General features: G+C 48.1%; 1 protein-coding gene across 5 annotated transcripts in view; it reads right to left on the bottom strand.

Annotated features, from left to right (window-relative positions):
* Positions 1–886: 886 nt before the first annotated feature.
* The window catches only part of ubtfl (upstream binding transcription factor, like), a 24,233-nt gene continuing 8,688 nt past the window's right edge, over positions 887–16,431 (bottom strand). For all 5 annotated transcript variants that reach the window (XM_044368149.1, XM_044368153.1, XM_044368150.1 and 2 more), the window contains 16 exons: positions 16,299–16,431; positions 16,121–16,185; positions 15,657–15,777; positions 14,358–14,468; positions 14,111–14,238; positions 12,992–13,133; positions 12,868–12,909; positions 11,410–11,517; positions 11,065–11,223; positions 10,867–10,977; positions 10,239–10,324; positions 9,849–10,038; positions 4,371–4,418; positions 3,662–3,799; positions 1,873–1,983; positions 887–1,387 (listed from right to left, as the gene is read on the bottom strand). The exon at positions 16,299–16,431 is cut by the window's right edge and continues 23 nt beyond it. In XM_044368149.1, the coding sequence (XP_044224084.1) occupies positions 1,307–1,387; positions 1,873–1,983; positions 3,662–3,799; positions 4,371–4,418; positions 9,849–10,038; positions 10,239–10,324; positions 10,867–10,977; positions 11,065–11,223; positions 11,410–11,517; positions 12,868–12,909; positions 12,992–13,133; positions 14,111–14,238; positions 14,358–14,468; positions 15,657–15,777; positions 16,121–16,185; positions 16,299–16,431 (1,774 nt within the window). In that variant the 3' untranslated portion in view covers positions 887–1,306. The remainder of the gene's footprint in view (positions 1,388–1,872; positions 1,984–3,661; positions 3,800–4,370; positions 4,419–9,848; positions 10,039–10,238; positions 10,325–10,866; positions 10,978–11,064; positions 11,224–11,409; positions 11,518–12,867; positions 12,910–12,991; positions 13,134–14,110; positions 14,239–14,357; positions 14,469–15,656; positions 15,778–16,120; positions 16,186–16,298) is intronic.

Genomic DNA, 16,431 nt, shown 5'->3' with positions numbered 1-16,431 from the left:
ACAGGTGAGTGTGTGTGTTACAGGTGAGTGTGTGTGTGTGTGTTACAGGTGTGTGTGTGTGTGTTACAGGTGAGTGAGTGTGTGTTACAGGTGAGTGTGTGTGTGTGTGTTACAGGTGAGTGTGTGAGTGTGTGTTACAGGTGAGTGTGTGTGTGTTACAGGTGTGTGTGTGTGTGTTACAGGTGAGCGTGTGTGTGTGTTACAGGTGAGTGAGTGTGTGTTACAGGTGTGTGTGTGTGTGTTACAGGTGAGTGTGTGTGTGTGTTACAGGTGAGCGTGTGTGTGTGTGTGTGTTACAGGTGAGTGTGTGTGTGTTACAGGTGGGCGTGTGTGTGTGTGTGTTACAGGTGAGCGTGTGTGTGTGTGTTACAGGTGAGTGTGTGTGTGTGTGTTACAGGTGTGTGTGTGTGTGTGTTACAGGTGAGTGTGTGTGTGTGTGTTACAGGTGTGTGTGTGTGTGTTACAGGTGAGTGTGTGTGTGTGTTACAGGTGAGCGTGTGTGTGTGTTACAGGTGAGTGTGTGTGTGTTACAGGTGGGCGTGTGTGTGTGTGTGTTACAGGTGGGCGTGTGTGTGTGTTACAGGTGAGCGTGTGTGTGTGTTACAGGTGAGTGTGTGTGTGTGTTACAGGTGAGTGTGTGTGTGTGTGTGTGTGTTACAGGTGAGTGTGTGTGTGTGTGTGTGTGTGTGTTACAGGTGAGTGTGTGTGTGTTACAGGTGAGTGTGTGTGTGTGTGTGTGTTACAGGTGAGTGATTTGTCAAATTGATTTGTCTAATATTTCTAATCCATGTGGAACTTCAGAGGAAACGTGTTGACACTAGTGATGATGTCACAGTGATGTCACAGTGATGTCACCGGGGTCACAAAATAAACTCAGAGACAGAAATGAGAAAAAGTGCATTTATTTTTTAATAATTTTCTCAGGCAGGCAGCTGATTGGAGGCTGAACACTGACTCCTCCCTCAGCTGTGACTAAAGACAACCAATAGGCCCCGCCCCTCCCCTGCCTGTCATACTCTGTACAAACCCCGCCCCCACTCAGGAAAAAGAAAACATCTCGCCGTCTCCGCCCTTCTGAAACGTCCGTCTGATAAAAACCAACAAACACTCCATAAAAAACAAAAACAAACACACGGGTAACAAAACGCTCCGTCAGGCTCCGCCCCCCTTCAGAGGGGAGGTGGGCGGGGCCAGCGTCCCAGCAGTGTGACATCACCGCTTCTCATTGGTCCGCCGGGATTGATTGGCATGTGAGGAGGCGTGGCCTGCACAGCCTGTCCTCTCCAATGAGGGGGAGGGGGCGGAGCTAGTCCGAGTCTGAGTCACTGGATTCTTCTGAGGACGACTGGTCTTCGTCATCTTCATCTTCATCGTCTTCATCATCATTCTGAGGAACACAAAAGCCATCATTTAAACCTGCTGACCATCTCAGAGCCAATCACAAACCGGCGTCTCTGCAGTCTGTCTGTATGAATAAATGCATGTATAAATATTAATATAAATATTAATATTCATACATAAAACCAGAAAAGATCAAAACAATGATGACATCATCACTGAAGACTAAACAATAATATAAAAAATTGATAGAAATGTACAATTTACATAGAAGTTTGTTTACAAGTTGCGACACATTAGCGAAGTGTTGTTCTGATAATTAATAACATCTGAACCTGCTGCAGTTTATTAACGACTCCGTCAGCTCGTTTTGGCTCTAATGACAGATTTCTGTGTCTTGTGATGTCACAAACTTCTGAGCACCAATCAGAGTCGAGCAGCATTAAACCGAACCGGTTTCTGTTTTTACGCTTCAGTTCAAAACTTTTCACGTGTTTCTGCGTCAGAGTGAAAAAATGTTTTTGTTGTTTTCACCTCGTCGTCGTCGTCGTCGTCGCTGTCGCTGCTTCCTGACGTCTCATCGTCTTCATCAGAGTCGGACGAGTCGCTCTTCTCCTCCTCCTCGTCTGAGTCGGACATGTCCTGCTGCAGGACGGACAGACAGACAGACACTGTAACACACAGCCTGACAGACCGCGCCGAGGGCTTAACGCAGCCTGACAGACCGCGCCGAGGGCTTAACGCAGCCTGACAGACCGCGCCGAGGGCTTTTAACCACATGTTGACGTAGACGAGCGTCTGTGTCGTGAATGAATCGTTGACATACTTGCCTGGAGGATTCAGAGAACAGAGAACTGAGGGTATAAACAGAACTTAGAACAGAACAGGAAGTTACTATTTCATTCATTCAGATGACGGCAGACAGCGGCGCCGTCGTAGATGGTGAGTAAATCAAGCATGTCTGTATTCTGACAAACATATTTGTTGCTGTGCAGCGACGCGTCGTACAGATGCTGCTGACTGCAGACTTGTTCTATTAACTTGTCTTCAAAACTTTCTGCTGTTGTTGTTGCTGACGTGCCCGTTGACCCCTGACCTCATCATTGACCCCTGACCTCATCATTGACCCCTGACCTCATCACACCCCTGTACTGCCTCCACACCACCAGCGCTCCACACAGACACAGGATACCAGGCAGCCATCTTGCACATGCAAATGCGTAGTTAAAAGCAAGTATATCTCCAGAGCCTGACAGACTGCACTGAGGGCTTAATGCAGCCTGACAAACTGCACTGAGGGCTTAATGCAGCCTGACAGACTGCACTGAGGGCTTATCACCGAACACTAGTTTAACACAGCCCAACCTGGGAACCCGTCTGCTGTCTGGCCAGTATTAATGGATAATGTATATCAGAACCCAGACTTCCTCTTCTGTGCTCCGATCGTTGTTTAAAGTCTGATTAGTGACTTGAGATGGTCCAGACGACATTTCAGCTAATCTCTATAAACATATCTGCATATGAACACAGATACTTTTAAAAAAAGCTAATAAAAAGCTAAATCATCGTCAAACGATAGCTTATTGGCCAAGACTGTGTTTTAGCCAATGTCTTCCACCTCTCATACTCTCCACACGAACTGTTAACCTGCATGCAACCAAAGCCCGCTCAAACGTGATTGGTCAATACGACTCAGGCTACAAACGGACTACAAACGGAAACCAGACCGATTCGCTACCAGAATCTTGTCCTGTTGCCGACAGATTCTGCATTCATATGCAGATATCTGTTTATAGAGATTTCACACAGCCTGACAGACCGCGCTGAGGGCCTAACACAGCCTTACAGACCGCGCTGAGGGCCTAACACAACCTGACAGACCGCGCTGAGGGCCTAACACAGCCTGACAGACCGCGCTGAGGGCCTAACACAGCCTGACAGACCGCGCTGAGGGCCTAACACAACCTTACAGACCGCGCTGAGGGCCTAACACAGCCTGACAGACCGCGCTGAGGGAAAACAAATACACAAAACAACCGACCAATCACAGCAGCTCCCTCAGACAAACATCACTTGTTCAGAAACTCAAAAAAACATTAACTGAATTTTTCTTCACAAAACTAATCAATTAAAATGTTGAGAAATTAAAAAAAAAATCCACTTACTATTTATTTATATATTTAATAAATTTCATGATTTATTATTTTTATATTTATTTTTCCTCAGAATGCTTCATGATTTGTCTCTCAGTGTGTGTAGTGTGTTATTGATTGTCTGTGTGTGTGTGTGTTATTGACTGATTATGTGTTATTGATTGTGTTACCTTGGCTCGGTACGCCATCGCCCTCTTGCTCACTGCGACCCCCGGCGTTGCGGCTCTCGAGCCTCCCGCCTTGCTCTTCGCCGTCACTCGGACTTTGGCTCCTGGGCTGCTGCGAGCTTTAGTGGTGCTGCGACGTTTCTGACGGAACACAAAACACCGACAGTTTCACTGTCAGCTTTAGCTCAGTGCTGCTAACGTCATGTTAGCTTAAAGACAGTAAAATGTCTCATGATGTTCGTCTCCTCTAAAAGTCAGAATTATTATTTATACCTGAAAATCTATTTTTTTCTTCCAGTAAAACAATTAAATCTTTTTTGATGACTCATCATGACATCATGCCAACGTTATTAGCTTACCCTGCTATTGTCCTGCTAGCTCTACCCTTAGTCCTGTTAGCTTATGTTGTATTAGCGGTAGTTCAGCCGCATTATTATGGATCCCACTGCTTTTCTTGGCAAGACCCGCCCTACCATGCCTCTGATTGGCTAGTACTTGTTGCCTTAATTGCTTGGGTTGGTCAGGTTAAGGCATAAGGGGGGAGATTGGTTAGGGTTAGGGTAAGGGTAAGCCAATCAGAGGCTGAGTAGGGTGGGTCTTGCCAAGAAAAGCAGTGGAGAAAAGAAGAATCGGCCGTCAGCTCCTCAACTCAACTCAATAAATGATCAAATAAATAAACTAAATTTAACAGAAAGGTGATGTTATGACTCACCGTGGTGGAAAACTCCTTGTAGATGGCTCGATCCTGAGGAGACAGAGACTGAGGAAGAGGAGGCAGAGAAAGAAAGAATCAGGCTGTCTGAAACTAAAGGGAAACATTAATCACACTTGAAGACCATGTGATGTGGCTGAAAGCTCGAGAACTGAATGAAAACTTCAGTTTTCACATGTTACATATATACATTACAAACATATCAGTTCACTGTTCTTACTGTTTGAACCTGAATATAATTTCTTATATTCATTGTTGATAATCAATCAATAAACAGTTAATAAATGTAACTGATCAGATTTTATCTCTGTGTGACTTTCAGTCGAACATGGTGAGAAATTTAATATTTGAACTATAATCACTTGTTTGAATTCAAAATTTAACGTCTGTAATCACTTCCTCCAGGAAAATGTGAGTTTGTGATCAAAATAATTAATACAAATTAAAGAAATCTCCACAATATTTATGAGCTGCAGTTTAGTTAAATTGCAGCAACTTTTCTGCATAAACGTCTGAATCAGCAGCTGTTTGTGGTTTGGACCAATCGTGGCGTTTGGTGTGGCGGCAACTAGCTGAAAGTTTATTTAATAAAGGTTATAAATGGAACTCAAGTACAGTATTTTCTGTTTATAGAACGTTGAGTCCTCATGGTTCTCATGTTCAGCTGAAATATAGTTGTTTCTGTGATCTGCAGGAAGTCGTTACATACGACTCTTCACTGGTACCAGTTTAAATAAATCACATTATTTTACTTTGCTTTCAATTTTACACAATTCCTGTAATTTCACTACAAAAAGAGACATAAAACATTGCAAACTGTATCACAATTTTTGAGAAAAGCTGCTGCAGAATCAAACATTTTTGGCCTCAATAATCACAAAAATAAAAGCTGTGAAATCCTGGAGAGAGAGACTGATACAGACTGAAGTAGTTTGTCTTGTGATCCAGCAGACGGCGTCTTTAAGATTCTACTTTCACCATCAAACTGAGCGAATAAGTGAAGATCAGATGATCAGACTGTTTGCCAACTTTGTGAAAAGCAGCTGCTGCCCAACAGACTCAGCAGCTGGTTCACAAAGAGTCCAACCAGCAGCTGGTTCACACCGAGTCAAACCAGCAGCTGGTTCACACCGAGTCAAACCAGCAGCTGGTTCACACGGAGTCCAACCAGCAGCTGGTTCACACCGAGTCCAACCAGCAGCTGGTTCACACGGAGTCCAACCAGCAGCTGGTTCACACGGAGTCAAACCAGCAGCTGGTTCACACGGAGTCAAACCAGCAGCTGGTTCACACGGAGTCCAACCAGCAGCTGGTTCACACGGAGTCCAACCAGCAGCTGGTTCACACGGAGTCCAACCAGCAGCTGGTTCACACCGAGTCCAACCAGCAGCTGGTTCACACGGAGTCAAACCAGCAGCTGGTTCACACCGAGTCCAACCAGCAGCTGGTTCACACGGAGTCCAACCAGCAGCTGGTTCACACGGAGTCCAACCAGCAGCTGGTTCACACCGAGTCCAACCAGCAGCTGGTTCACACCGAGTCCAACCAGCAGCTGGTTCACACGGAGTCAAACCAGCAGCTGGTTCACACCGAGTCCAACCAGCAGCTGGTTCACACGGAGTCCAACCAGCAGCTGGTTCACACGGAGTCCAACCAGCAGCTGGTTCACACGGAGTCCAACCAGCAGCTGGTTCACACCGAGTCAAACCAGCAGCTGGTTCACACGGAGTCCAACCAGCAGCTGGTTCACACCGAGTCCAACCAGCTGCTGGTTCACACCGAGTCCAACCAGCAGCTGCTTCACACGGAGTCCAACCAGCAGCTGGTTCACACCGAGTCAAACCAGCAGCTGGTTCACGCGGAGTCAAACCAGCAGCTGGTTCACGCGGAGTCAAACCAGCAGCTGGTTCACGCGGAGTCCAACCAGCAGCTGGTTCACGCGGAGTCCAACCAGCAGCTGGTTCACGCGGAGTCAAACCAGCAGCTGGTTCACGCGGAGTCCAACCAGCAGCTGGTTCACGCGGAGTCCAACCAGCAGCTGGTTCAGACCGAGTCCAACCAGCAGCTGGTTCAGACCGAGTCCAACCAGCAGCTGGTTCACACCGAGTCCAACCAGCAGCTGGTTCACGCGGAGTCCAACCAGCAGCTGGTTCACGCGGAGTCCAACCAGCAGCTGGTTCACGCGGAGTCCAACCAGCAGCTGGTTCACGCGGAGTCCAACCAGCAGCTGGTTCACGCGGAGTCCAACCAGCAGCTGGTTCACGCGGAGTCCAACCAGCAGCTGGTTCACACGGAGTCCAACCAGCAGCTGGTTCACACGGAGTCCAACCAGCAGCTGGTTCACACGGAGTCCAACCAGCAGCTGGTTCACACGGAGTCCAACCAGCAGCTGGTTCACACGGAGTCCAACCAGCAGCTGGTTCACACGGAGTCCAACCAGCAGCTGGTTCACACGGAGTCCAACCAGCAGCTGGTTCACACGGAGTCCAACCAGCAGCTGGTTCACACGGAGTCCAACCAGCAGCTGGTTCACACGGAGTCAAACCAGCAGCTGGTTCACACGGAGTCAAACCAGCAGCTGGTTCACACGGAGTCCAACCAGCAGCTGGTTCACACGGAGTCCAACCAGCAGCTGGTTCACACGGAGTCCAACCAGCTGCTGGTTCACACCGAGTCCAACCAGCTGCTGGTTCACACCGAGTCCAACCAGCAGCTGCTTCACACGGAGTCCAACCAGCAGCTGGTTCACACCGAGTCAAACCAGCAGCTGGTTCACGCGGAGTCAAACCAGCAGCTGGTTCACGCGGAGTCCAACCAGCAGCTGGTTCACGCGGAGTCCAACCAGCAGCTGGTTCACGCGGAGTCAAACCAGCAGCTGGTTCACGCGGAGTCCAACCAGCAGCTGGTTCACGCGGAGTCCAACCAGCAGCTGGTTCACACCGAGTCCAACCAGCAGCTGGTTCACACCGAGTCCAACCAGCAGCTGGTTCACACCGAGTCCAACCAGCAGCTGGTTCACGCGGAGTCCAACCAGCAGCTGGTTCACGCGGAGTCCAACCAGCAGCTGGTTCACGCGGAGTCCAACCAGCAGCTGGTTCACGCGGAGTCCAACCAGCAGCTGGTTCACACGGAGTCAAACCAGCAGCTGGTTCACACGGAGTCCAACCAGCAGCTGGTTCACACGGAGTCCAACCAGCAGCTGGTTCACACGGAGTCCAACCAGCAGCTGGTTCACACGGAGTCAAACCAGCAGCTGGTTCACACGGAGTCAAACCAGCAGCTGGTTCACACGGAGTCCAACCAGCAGCTGGTTCACACGGAGTCCAACCAGCAGCTGGTTCACACGGAGTCCAACCAGCAGCTGGTTCACACGGAGTCCAACCAGCAGCTGGTTCACACGGAGTCCAACCAGCAGCTGGTTCACACGGAGTCCAACCAGCAGCTGGTTCACACCGAGTCCAACCAGCAGCTGGTTCACACCGAGTCAAACCAGCAGCTGGTTCACACCGAGTCAAACCAGCAGCTGGTTCACACGGAGTCAAACCAGCAGCTGGTTCACACGGAGTCCAACCAGCAGCTGGTTCACACGGAGTCCAACCAGCAGCTGGTTCACACGGAGTCCAACCAGCAGCTGGTTCACACGGAGTCCAACCAGCAGCTGGTTCACACCGAGTCAAACCAGCAGCTGGTTCACACCGAGTCCAACCAGCAGCTGGTTCACACCGAGTCCAACCAGCTGCTGGTTCACACCGAGTCCAACCAGCAGCTGGTTCACACGGAGTCCAACCAGCAGCTGGTTCACACCGAGTCAAACCAGCAGCTGGTTCACGCGGAGTCAAACCAGCAGCTGGTTCACGCGGAGTCCAACCAGCAGCTGGTTCACGCGGAGTCAAACCAGCAGCTGGTTCACGCGGAGTCCAACCAGCAGCTGGTTCACGCGGAGTCCAACCAGCAGCTGGTTCACACCGAGTCCAACCAGCAGCTGGTTCACACCGAGTCCAACCAGCAGCTGGTTCACACGGAGTCCAACCAGCAGCTGGTTCACACCGAGTCCAACCAGCAGCTGGTTCACACGGAGTCCAACCAGCAGCTGGTTCACACCGAGTCAAACCAGCAGCTGGTTCACACCGAGTCAAACCAGCAGCTGGTTCACACCGAGTCCAACCAGCAGCTGGTTCACACGGAGTCCAACCAGCAGCTGGTTCACACCGAGTCAAACCAGCAGCTGGTTCACACGGAGTCCAACCAGCAGCTGGTTCACACCGAGTCCAACCAGCTGCTGGTTCACACCGAGTCCAACCAGCAGCTGGTTCACACGGAGTCCAACCAGCAGCTGGTTCACGCGGAGTCAAACCAGCAGCTGGTTCACGCGGAGTCCAACCAGCAGCTGGTTCACGCGGAGTCCAACCAGCAGCTGGTTCACGCGGAGTCAAACCAGCAGCTGGTTCACGCGGAGTCCAACCAGCAGCTGGTTCACGCGGAGTCCAACCAGCAGCTGGTTCACGCGGAGTCAAACCAGCAGCTGGTTCACGCGGAGTCCAACCAGCAGCTGGTTCACAAAGAGTCCAACCAGCAGCTGGTTCACACGGAGTCAAACCAGCAGCTGGTTCACACGGAGTCAAACCAGCAGCTGGTTCACACCGAGTCCAACCAGCAGCTGGTTCACACCGAGTCCAACCAGCAGCTGGTTCACACCGAGTCCAACCAGCAGCTGGTTCACACCGAGTCCAACCAGCAGCTGGTTCACACCGAGTCCAACCAGCAGCTGGTTCACACCGAGTCCAACCAGCAGCTGGTTCACACCGAGTCCAACCAGCAGCTGGTTCACACCGAGTCCAACCAGCAGCTGGTTCACGCCGAGTCCAACCAGCAGCTGGTTCACGCCGAGTCCAACCAGCAGCTGGTTCACGCCGAGTCCAACCAGCAGCTGGTTCACGCCGAGTCAAACCAGCAGCTGGTTCACGCCGAGTCAAACCAGCAGCTGGTTCACACCGAGTCAAACCAGCAGCTGGTTCACACCGAGTCCAACCAGCAGCTGGTTCACACGGAGTCCAACCAGCAGCTGGTTCACGCGGAGTCCAACCAGCAGCTGGTTCACGCGGAGTCCAACCAGCAGCTGGTTCACACGGAGTCCAACCAGCAGCTGGTTCACGCGGAGTCCAACCAGCAGCTGGTTCACGCGGAGTCAAACCAGCAGCTGGTTCACGCGGAGTCCAACCAGCAGCTGGTTCACGCGGAGTCCAACCAGCAGCTGGTTCACACGGAGTCAAACCAGCAGCTGTATGACATCACACAGTTCATTCTATATCTGACACATTATGGAAAACAAGTTCAAATTAATTTAACAGAATTACTTGTAAGTTTGAATTTGTTCAAACGTGACTTTTTGAAAACATGGCGGCTCTAGTGTGAACTGGTGTGCTCTCCAGATCTCTGGTTGCTGCGGCCACAGTGTGATGCTCAGAGTGCGGCAGGTACCTTGACCCAGGCCTCCAGCTCGGCCTTGTACTCCACCTGCTGCTCCTCCACCAGCTTCTTGTACTTGTCCTTCTGACTCTGGGTCAGTTTGTGCCACCGCTTGCCGATCTCCACCATCCGCTCCTTCAGGCTGAAGTGGTTCAGCTCGCCGTTGGTCAGCAGCTCCTGGGAGAACATCTGATACCCGCTCCTATTGGACGAGACCAGCAGAGGGAGGGGCTTACATAAAAGCTTTAAGTTTGAAATAGACAGGAAGTAAACAGTTCACACATTAACTGCTGCAGCTATTAATCAATTCATCAACTGAACATTAATGAGCAGTTTTAACACTTTAATAAATAAAAATAAAGTTTCCACCTCCTCAAATCTGAATCTGGATCCTTTACTCACACTGGAGGTTTCTTTGGTTCTCCGTCAAACTTGGGTTTCCTCTGACTCTGAGCTGCCGGCGGCGCCCTCATCTCCAACAGCTCTCTCTGCAGGAGAGACGGAGAACTACTGAACACACACCAGCTGCCCGGAGGAGGAGGTAGCAGGAGTCAGGAGGAGTCAGGAGTCAGGAGGAGACAGGAGTCAGGAGGAGACAGGAGTCAGGAGGAGTCAGGAGTCAGGAGGAGTCAGGAGTCAGGAGTCAGGAGGAGACAGGAGTCAGGAGTCAGGAGTCAGGAGTCAGGAGGAGTCAGGAATTAGTGGGAGGAGTCCGGAATTAGTGGGAGGGGTCATGAGTTATTGGGAGGAGTCAGTAGTTAGTGGGAGGAGTCAGGAATCAGTGGGAGGAGTCAGGAGTTAGTGGGAGGAGTCAGGAATCAGTGGGAGGAGTCAGGAGTTATTGGGAGGAGTCAGTAGTTATTGGGAGGAGTCAGTAGTTAGTGGGAGGAGTCAGGAGTTAGTGGGAGGAGTCAGGATCAGTGGGAGGAGTCCGGAGTTAGTGGGGGGAATCTGGTGGTGGGTGGAGTCATGAGGTGGGAGGGGTTAGTCAGTTGGGGGCGTGGCTCACAGAGCAGCGCTGGTACTGAACCTCGTAACGTTTCTGGTCCTCCGCTGCCTTCTTGATCCAAGGAATCTTCTCCTTCTTCTCCATGGACTTCCAGGCCGCTTCCATCGCCTGCTGAGCCTTCCTGCGGTCGCTCTGAGGAACCAGTCACATGACGTTTAGAGGATTAACAGGAAACAGCAGAGTTTTTACTGCGCTTGCTGCTTCAGGTACTAAACTCACTCTGTATTTCGCCAGATAGTCTCCGATCACGCTGTGCTGCCACATCTCTTCTGCGGTTTTCGGCGTCTCCGGAAGCTTCGCCGCCTTCTTCCCGTCTCGTCTCTCCTTTGGCGCTCCGGCGGACACCCACGTCTCTGGCTCAGCCTCCCGACTGCGCTCCTGAGTGAAAAATAAATAAAAACTAGAAGTCCCGCCTCCGTCAGCCAGTCAGGTTTCAGTTTACATCCACGTGTGTCCAGACTCGTCATATCTGGAGACTCTGAATGTCACAGTGACCTTGACCTTGTGTTTGTGCTAAAATCATCAATATTCATGGATGTGAAGAGGAAGAAAGAGAGTTGAGACCTTAACAGAAGGAGACTTGGCTCTGTGCGGGCTGGTGGCCACGCCCAGCTTGGACCCGCCCAGTTTCTCCTCGGTCATGACGCGGTCTCGTTCCTCCTCCGGCAGACTCTGCAAACACCAGGACAACAAACTACATGAAAAACTGGAGACTCTGCAGCTGAACGCGGCTCCGCCTCCGCTGGAAACATTTAGTCCTTCACTCAGAAACATGTTCCTCTTCCTCCTCCTACAGCTGCATGTTTGAGCTTCTCTACAGTTTGTTTTCATTCATCTGCTGAAGGAGGAAAGTTTCTCTGAGTTCATTGAAAACTTGACTTTTAGGGGCGGGACTACAAGCAGGATTTGTGACATCACAACTAGTTTGGAGCCAATCGTGGTCCAGTATTCAGCTGGCAGTGTGACATCAACTTTACAGTGAAGGAGGAAACATCTGGTTCAGACACAACGTTTACAGAGTTTTAATGATGTCATTTTAAGGATTTTAAAGTGGTAATTAACAATTATACTATATTTACATTTACACTATATTTACATTTACATTTATACTCTATATTTACATTTACACTATATTTACATTTACATTTAAACTCTCTCTCAGTTGTAATGTATATATGTATCATGTATCTAATGTATACAGTCACATCACAATAGACATGAGTATCTGTAAGAAAGTTAAACAGGATAATTGCAGGTGAGTACAGAAACACTGTATGTATGTGTGGAGATGTTAAACACCTGAGTATGTGGAAGTGTAAATATATATATATATAAACTGGAAGAGCATATGGGAGAGGGAGGCAGTGGCTAGTGGATCTAAGAGCAGACCAGTAACCGTTACAATGGCAGACATCCAAGACAGAGTGTCAGGTATGAAGAGCTGGACAGCACCAGGCCTGGACATGATCCACACCTACTGGCTTAACAAACTAACTGCACTCCATGAACGCCTGGCAGCACATATGAACCAGCTGCTGATGGATGGGACCCACCCAGAGTGGTTAACCCATGAGCGGACAGTCCTGATCATGAAGGACCCCCAGAAGGGTTTGATCCCATCCAACTACCGTCCAATACCCTGCCTCTGTACACCATGGAGGTTCCTGTCAGGCATCAGAGCAGCTAAGATGAATAGGCACATGGCCCAATACATGAGCAGGGCCCAGAAAGGAATTGGTAGTAATACCAGGGGAGCTAAGCACCAGCTACTGGTCGATAGAGCAGTCACCCAAGACTGCAAGACCAGGCAGACCAACCTGTGCACCGCCTGGATTGACTACAAGAAGGCCTATGACAGAGTGTTTTGTATTGTATTGATACTAAATTCTTGAAGAATTAGTACTTAAATGCTGAGTTTATGGATGCATTATCTGATGTGAGAATAAATAACGACCCGCATTACTTTATTAATTCAATCCTTTGTTTGCTGCTAGTATCTAATATTCTCTCATATTCACGTACCTCTAGAAACCTCTGCAGGTCGATGTCGTACTGCTTCTTTTTCTGAAAAAACATACAGAGTCAGAGCAGCTTTCACAGAGAGAGGAGGTGAATCCTGGTGTGATGTTAGCATGTTCATACCGACCTGCTCGCACCGTTTCTGAAACATGTCCTTCTCCTTCTGTGTCATCATTTTCCACTGTTTACTGCAGAGCACCATCCGCTCGGTGCTGGGGACATCCTTCATGTTCACCATCAGCTCCGCACAGTACAGAGAGTAGCCATTGCTAGCCAAAACAGAAAAACATTAGCCTTTTCTGCTAGCCTAAAACAGAAAAACATTAGCCTTTTCTGCTAGCCTAAAACAGAAAAACATTAGCCTTTTCTGCTAGCCTAAAACACAAAAACATTAGCCATTTCTGCCAGCCTAAAACACAAAAACATTAGCCTTTTCTGCCAGCCAAAACACATAAACATTAGCCTTTTCTGCTAGCCTAAAACACAAAAACATTAGCCTTTTCTGCTAGCCTAAAACAGAAAAACATTAGCCTTTTCTGCTAGCCTAAAACAGAAAAACATTAGCCTTTTCTGCTAGCCTAAAACACAAAAACATTAGCCTTTTCTGCCAGCCAAAACACATAAACATTAGCCTTTTCTGCTAGCCTAAAACAGAAAAACATTAGCCTTTTCTGCTAGCCTAAAACACAAAAACATTAGCCATTTCTGCTAGCCAAAACACAAAAACATTAGCCATTTCTGCTAGCCTAAAACACAAAAACATTAGCCTTTTCTGCTAGCCACAAACACACAGATGTTCCATCATGTTTGCTAGCTCACTAGTATTGTGTTTTTGTGTTACTGTGTCAGTTTGTCAGTTTGTTATTATCTTGTTCATCATCTTGTTAGTATCCTGTTAGCCAGATTACTAGCATCCTGTTCGTCATCTTGTCTGTCTCAGTTTCACTGGCTCGTTAGCATCCCGTTAATAAATTTGTTAGCATTGTGTCCATCAGCTTGCTAGCATCTTGTTTGTCACCTGATCAGTTTCCTGTTCATCAGATCGTTAGTATCTTGTTCAGCAGGTTATTAGAGTCCGACCCGACAGCACCTCGAGTATCAAGTTCTTCAGCTCGTTAGTGTTGTATTTGTTAGTGTAGTGCTCGTTAGCATCATATTTAATTGTGTCAAACTCGTTAGTGTCAAACTTGTTTGTGTCCTGTTCATTAGTGTCGTGCTCGTTAGTCGAGTGTTAATTAAGACTCACGGTGGTGGTTTTGTGGGCCTTCCATCGAACTTGTCCTTCAGCTGTCTCTCTGCCTTGGTGAGGACGGAGCGGACGTGATCATCTGAGTTCACGTCGGGATGAGCTTCATGATACGCTCTCATACTGTCCTACACACACACACACGCGCACGCACGCACACACACACACGCACACGCACACGCACGCACACATCAGACACTGAGATACACAGTGAAACTACAGAATATTTCAGTTCTGGTTCTGGTACCTCGTAGTCCTTCTGCAGCTCCAGGGCCTTGCTGATCCACTTGAGGCGCCTCTTGTCGGACAGTTGGGACCACTGTCTCCTCAGAGCCTCCTTCAGCTCCTTCTGACTCACCTGCAAGCACAACGGGAGTCACATCATCATCATCATCATCATCATCATCATCATCATCATCATCATCATCATCATCATCAACACACCTGAACAGTGTGATCACAATAATTAACGTGATTCCAACAAATCTCTGAAATATTTATGAGCTGCAGTTTAGTTAAATTACAGAAACTTTTCTGCATGAAACATTTAAACCAGCAGCTGTTTGTGGTTTGGACCAATCGCGGCGTTTGTTGTGGCGGTAACTGACGACAAATCTCACCTGTCAACAAACACGATGCCATAGACGAGCAAAACTGTTCCCAAATGTCCCCAAATGTTCCCAAATGTTCCCAAATGTTCCCAAATGTCCCCAAATGTTCCCAAATGTCCCCAAATGTTCCCAAATGTTCCCAAATGTTCCCAAATGTCCCCAAATGTCCCCAAATGTTCCCAAATGTTCCCAAATGTCCCCAAATGTTCCCAAATGTTCCCAAATGTCCCCAAATGTTCCCAAATGTCCCCAAATGTCCCCAAATGTCCCCAAATGTCCCCAAATGTTCCCAGATGTCCCAGTACCAGGTGGTGGACCCCCAGTGTTCCCTCTGAATATCATTTTTGACTCTCTGTGATTTTGAGACATTGAATCATAACTTCAACATGGCGGCGGAGGAGGAAGAAGGAATATCTGTTAAATACTTTTACTCTCAGAGAAAAAAAACAGGCAAAAAATATATTTTTCAATTAAATAAGATGTTAGAAATACTTCCTACATCCTACATCTGCCCGCTCCAGTGGACGTTATGCACCAAATATAATATATTTATTAAATATAAATAATAAATATATTCTGCCTATGACGTGTTTGTCAAACATCCTCTCTACTGTTGTTGTTATTTAATGTGTGTATTCATACCATTTGCTCTTAGTAATAAAATAATAATAATAATAATAATATTGATTTCCATGAATCACTTTTTACTCTGTTGATGCAGGTGTCACATGTCTAAATATAATATATGAAAAAAGTTTCACTTAATTAAAAGTAAAAATAAACAATAAAATATGACTCTGGTTTAATGATTCATACATGAAAGGGACATATTTATATATTTATATATATATATATATATATATATATATATATATATATATATATATATATATATATATATATATATATATATATATATATGTTTCTACAGATACCTCTGGGTGGAGCTTCATGTAGGTCTTCTTCTCGTGGTTGTACCACAGCTGTTGAGGAGTTTTGGGTTTCTCCGGCAGGTCGGACTTCTTTCTCTCCTCGATGAGTTCTGGATGATCCTCCCTGCGGGTCACACACAGCAGCGTCTGTTCATCAACATGTTAACACACGGAGCCACACCGCTCCAGCCAATCAGCAGGCAGCGACAGCTCCGTCTCCAGCAGACGCTGGATGGTGGGAGGACTGGTGAACTGGACAGAGACGCTGTTATTAACCGGATCATCACTTATTAATCAATAACTACAAACACCGTCGTTCCTTCCTGCTGTCAGTCAGCTGAAGGCAGTTTGTCCTCTCAGCTCTCCTCTTTTAGTCGTTGCCATGGCAACGTGCGTCCATGAATTAATGAAAGTGAGTTTAGTGATCAGGTTTTATCAGGTGATTGATTATTAATGATGAGACTCACTTGAATCGAGCCATGTTCTTCTCAAACTCTTCTTTCTCTCGCTGGAACTCTGTGATGTACTTTTGCTGCAGGAAAATAAATCAACACTTTAATATTATTAACTATTGTTCACTAATCAGCGTGTGAAACAGACAAACAGCCAATCAGCGAGCGGCTGCGGAGCGCGCTCAGTGCTCACCTTCTTCTTGTCCGGCAGCTCTTTGTACTTCTTGGACAGGATCTTGGTCAGGTCCAGGTTGCTCATCTCCGGGTGGATTTTGGCGTATTTGGCTCGTTTCTCCATGAAGAAGCGGAAGTACGGAGTCAGAGGC

The sequence above is a fragment of the Thunnus albacares genome, chromosome 12, assembly GCF_914725855.1.
Source record: "Thunnus albacares chromosome 12, fThuAlb1.1, whole genome shotgun sequence".
Lineage (NCBI taxonomy): Eukaryota > Metazoa > Chordata > Actinopteri > Scombriformes > Scombridae > Thunnus > Thunnus albacares.
This window is presented reverse-complemented; position numbering and strand designations above follow the sequence as displayed.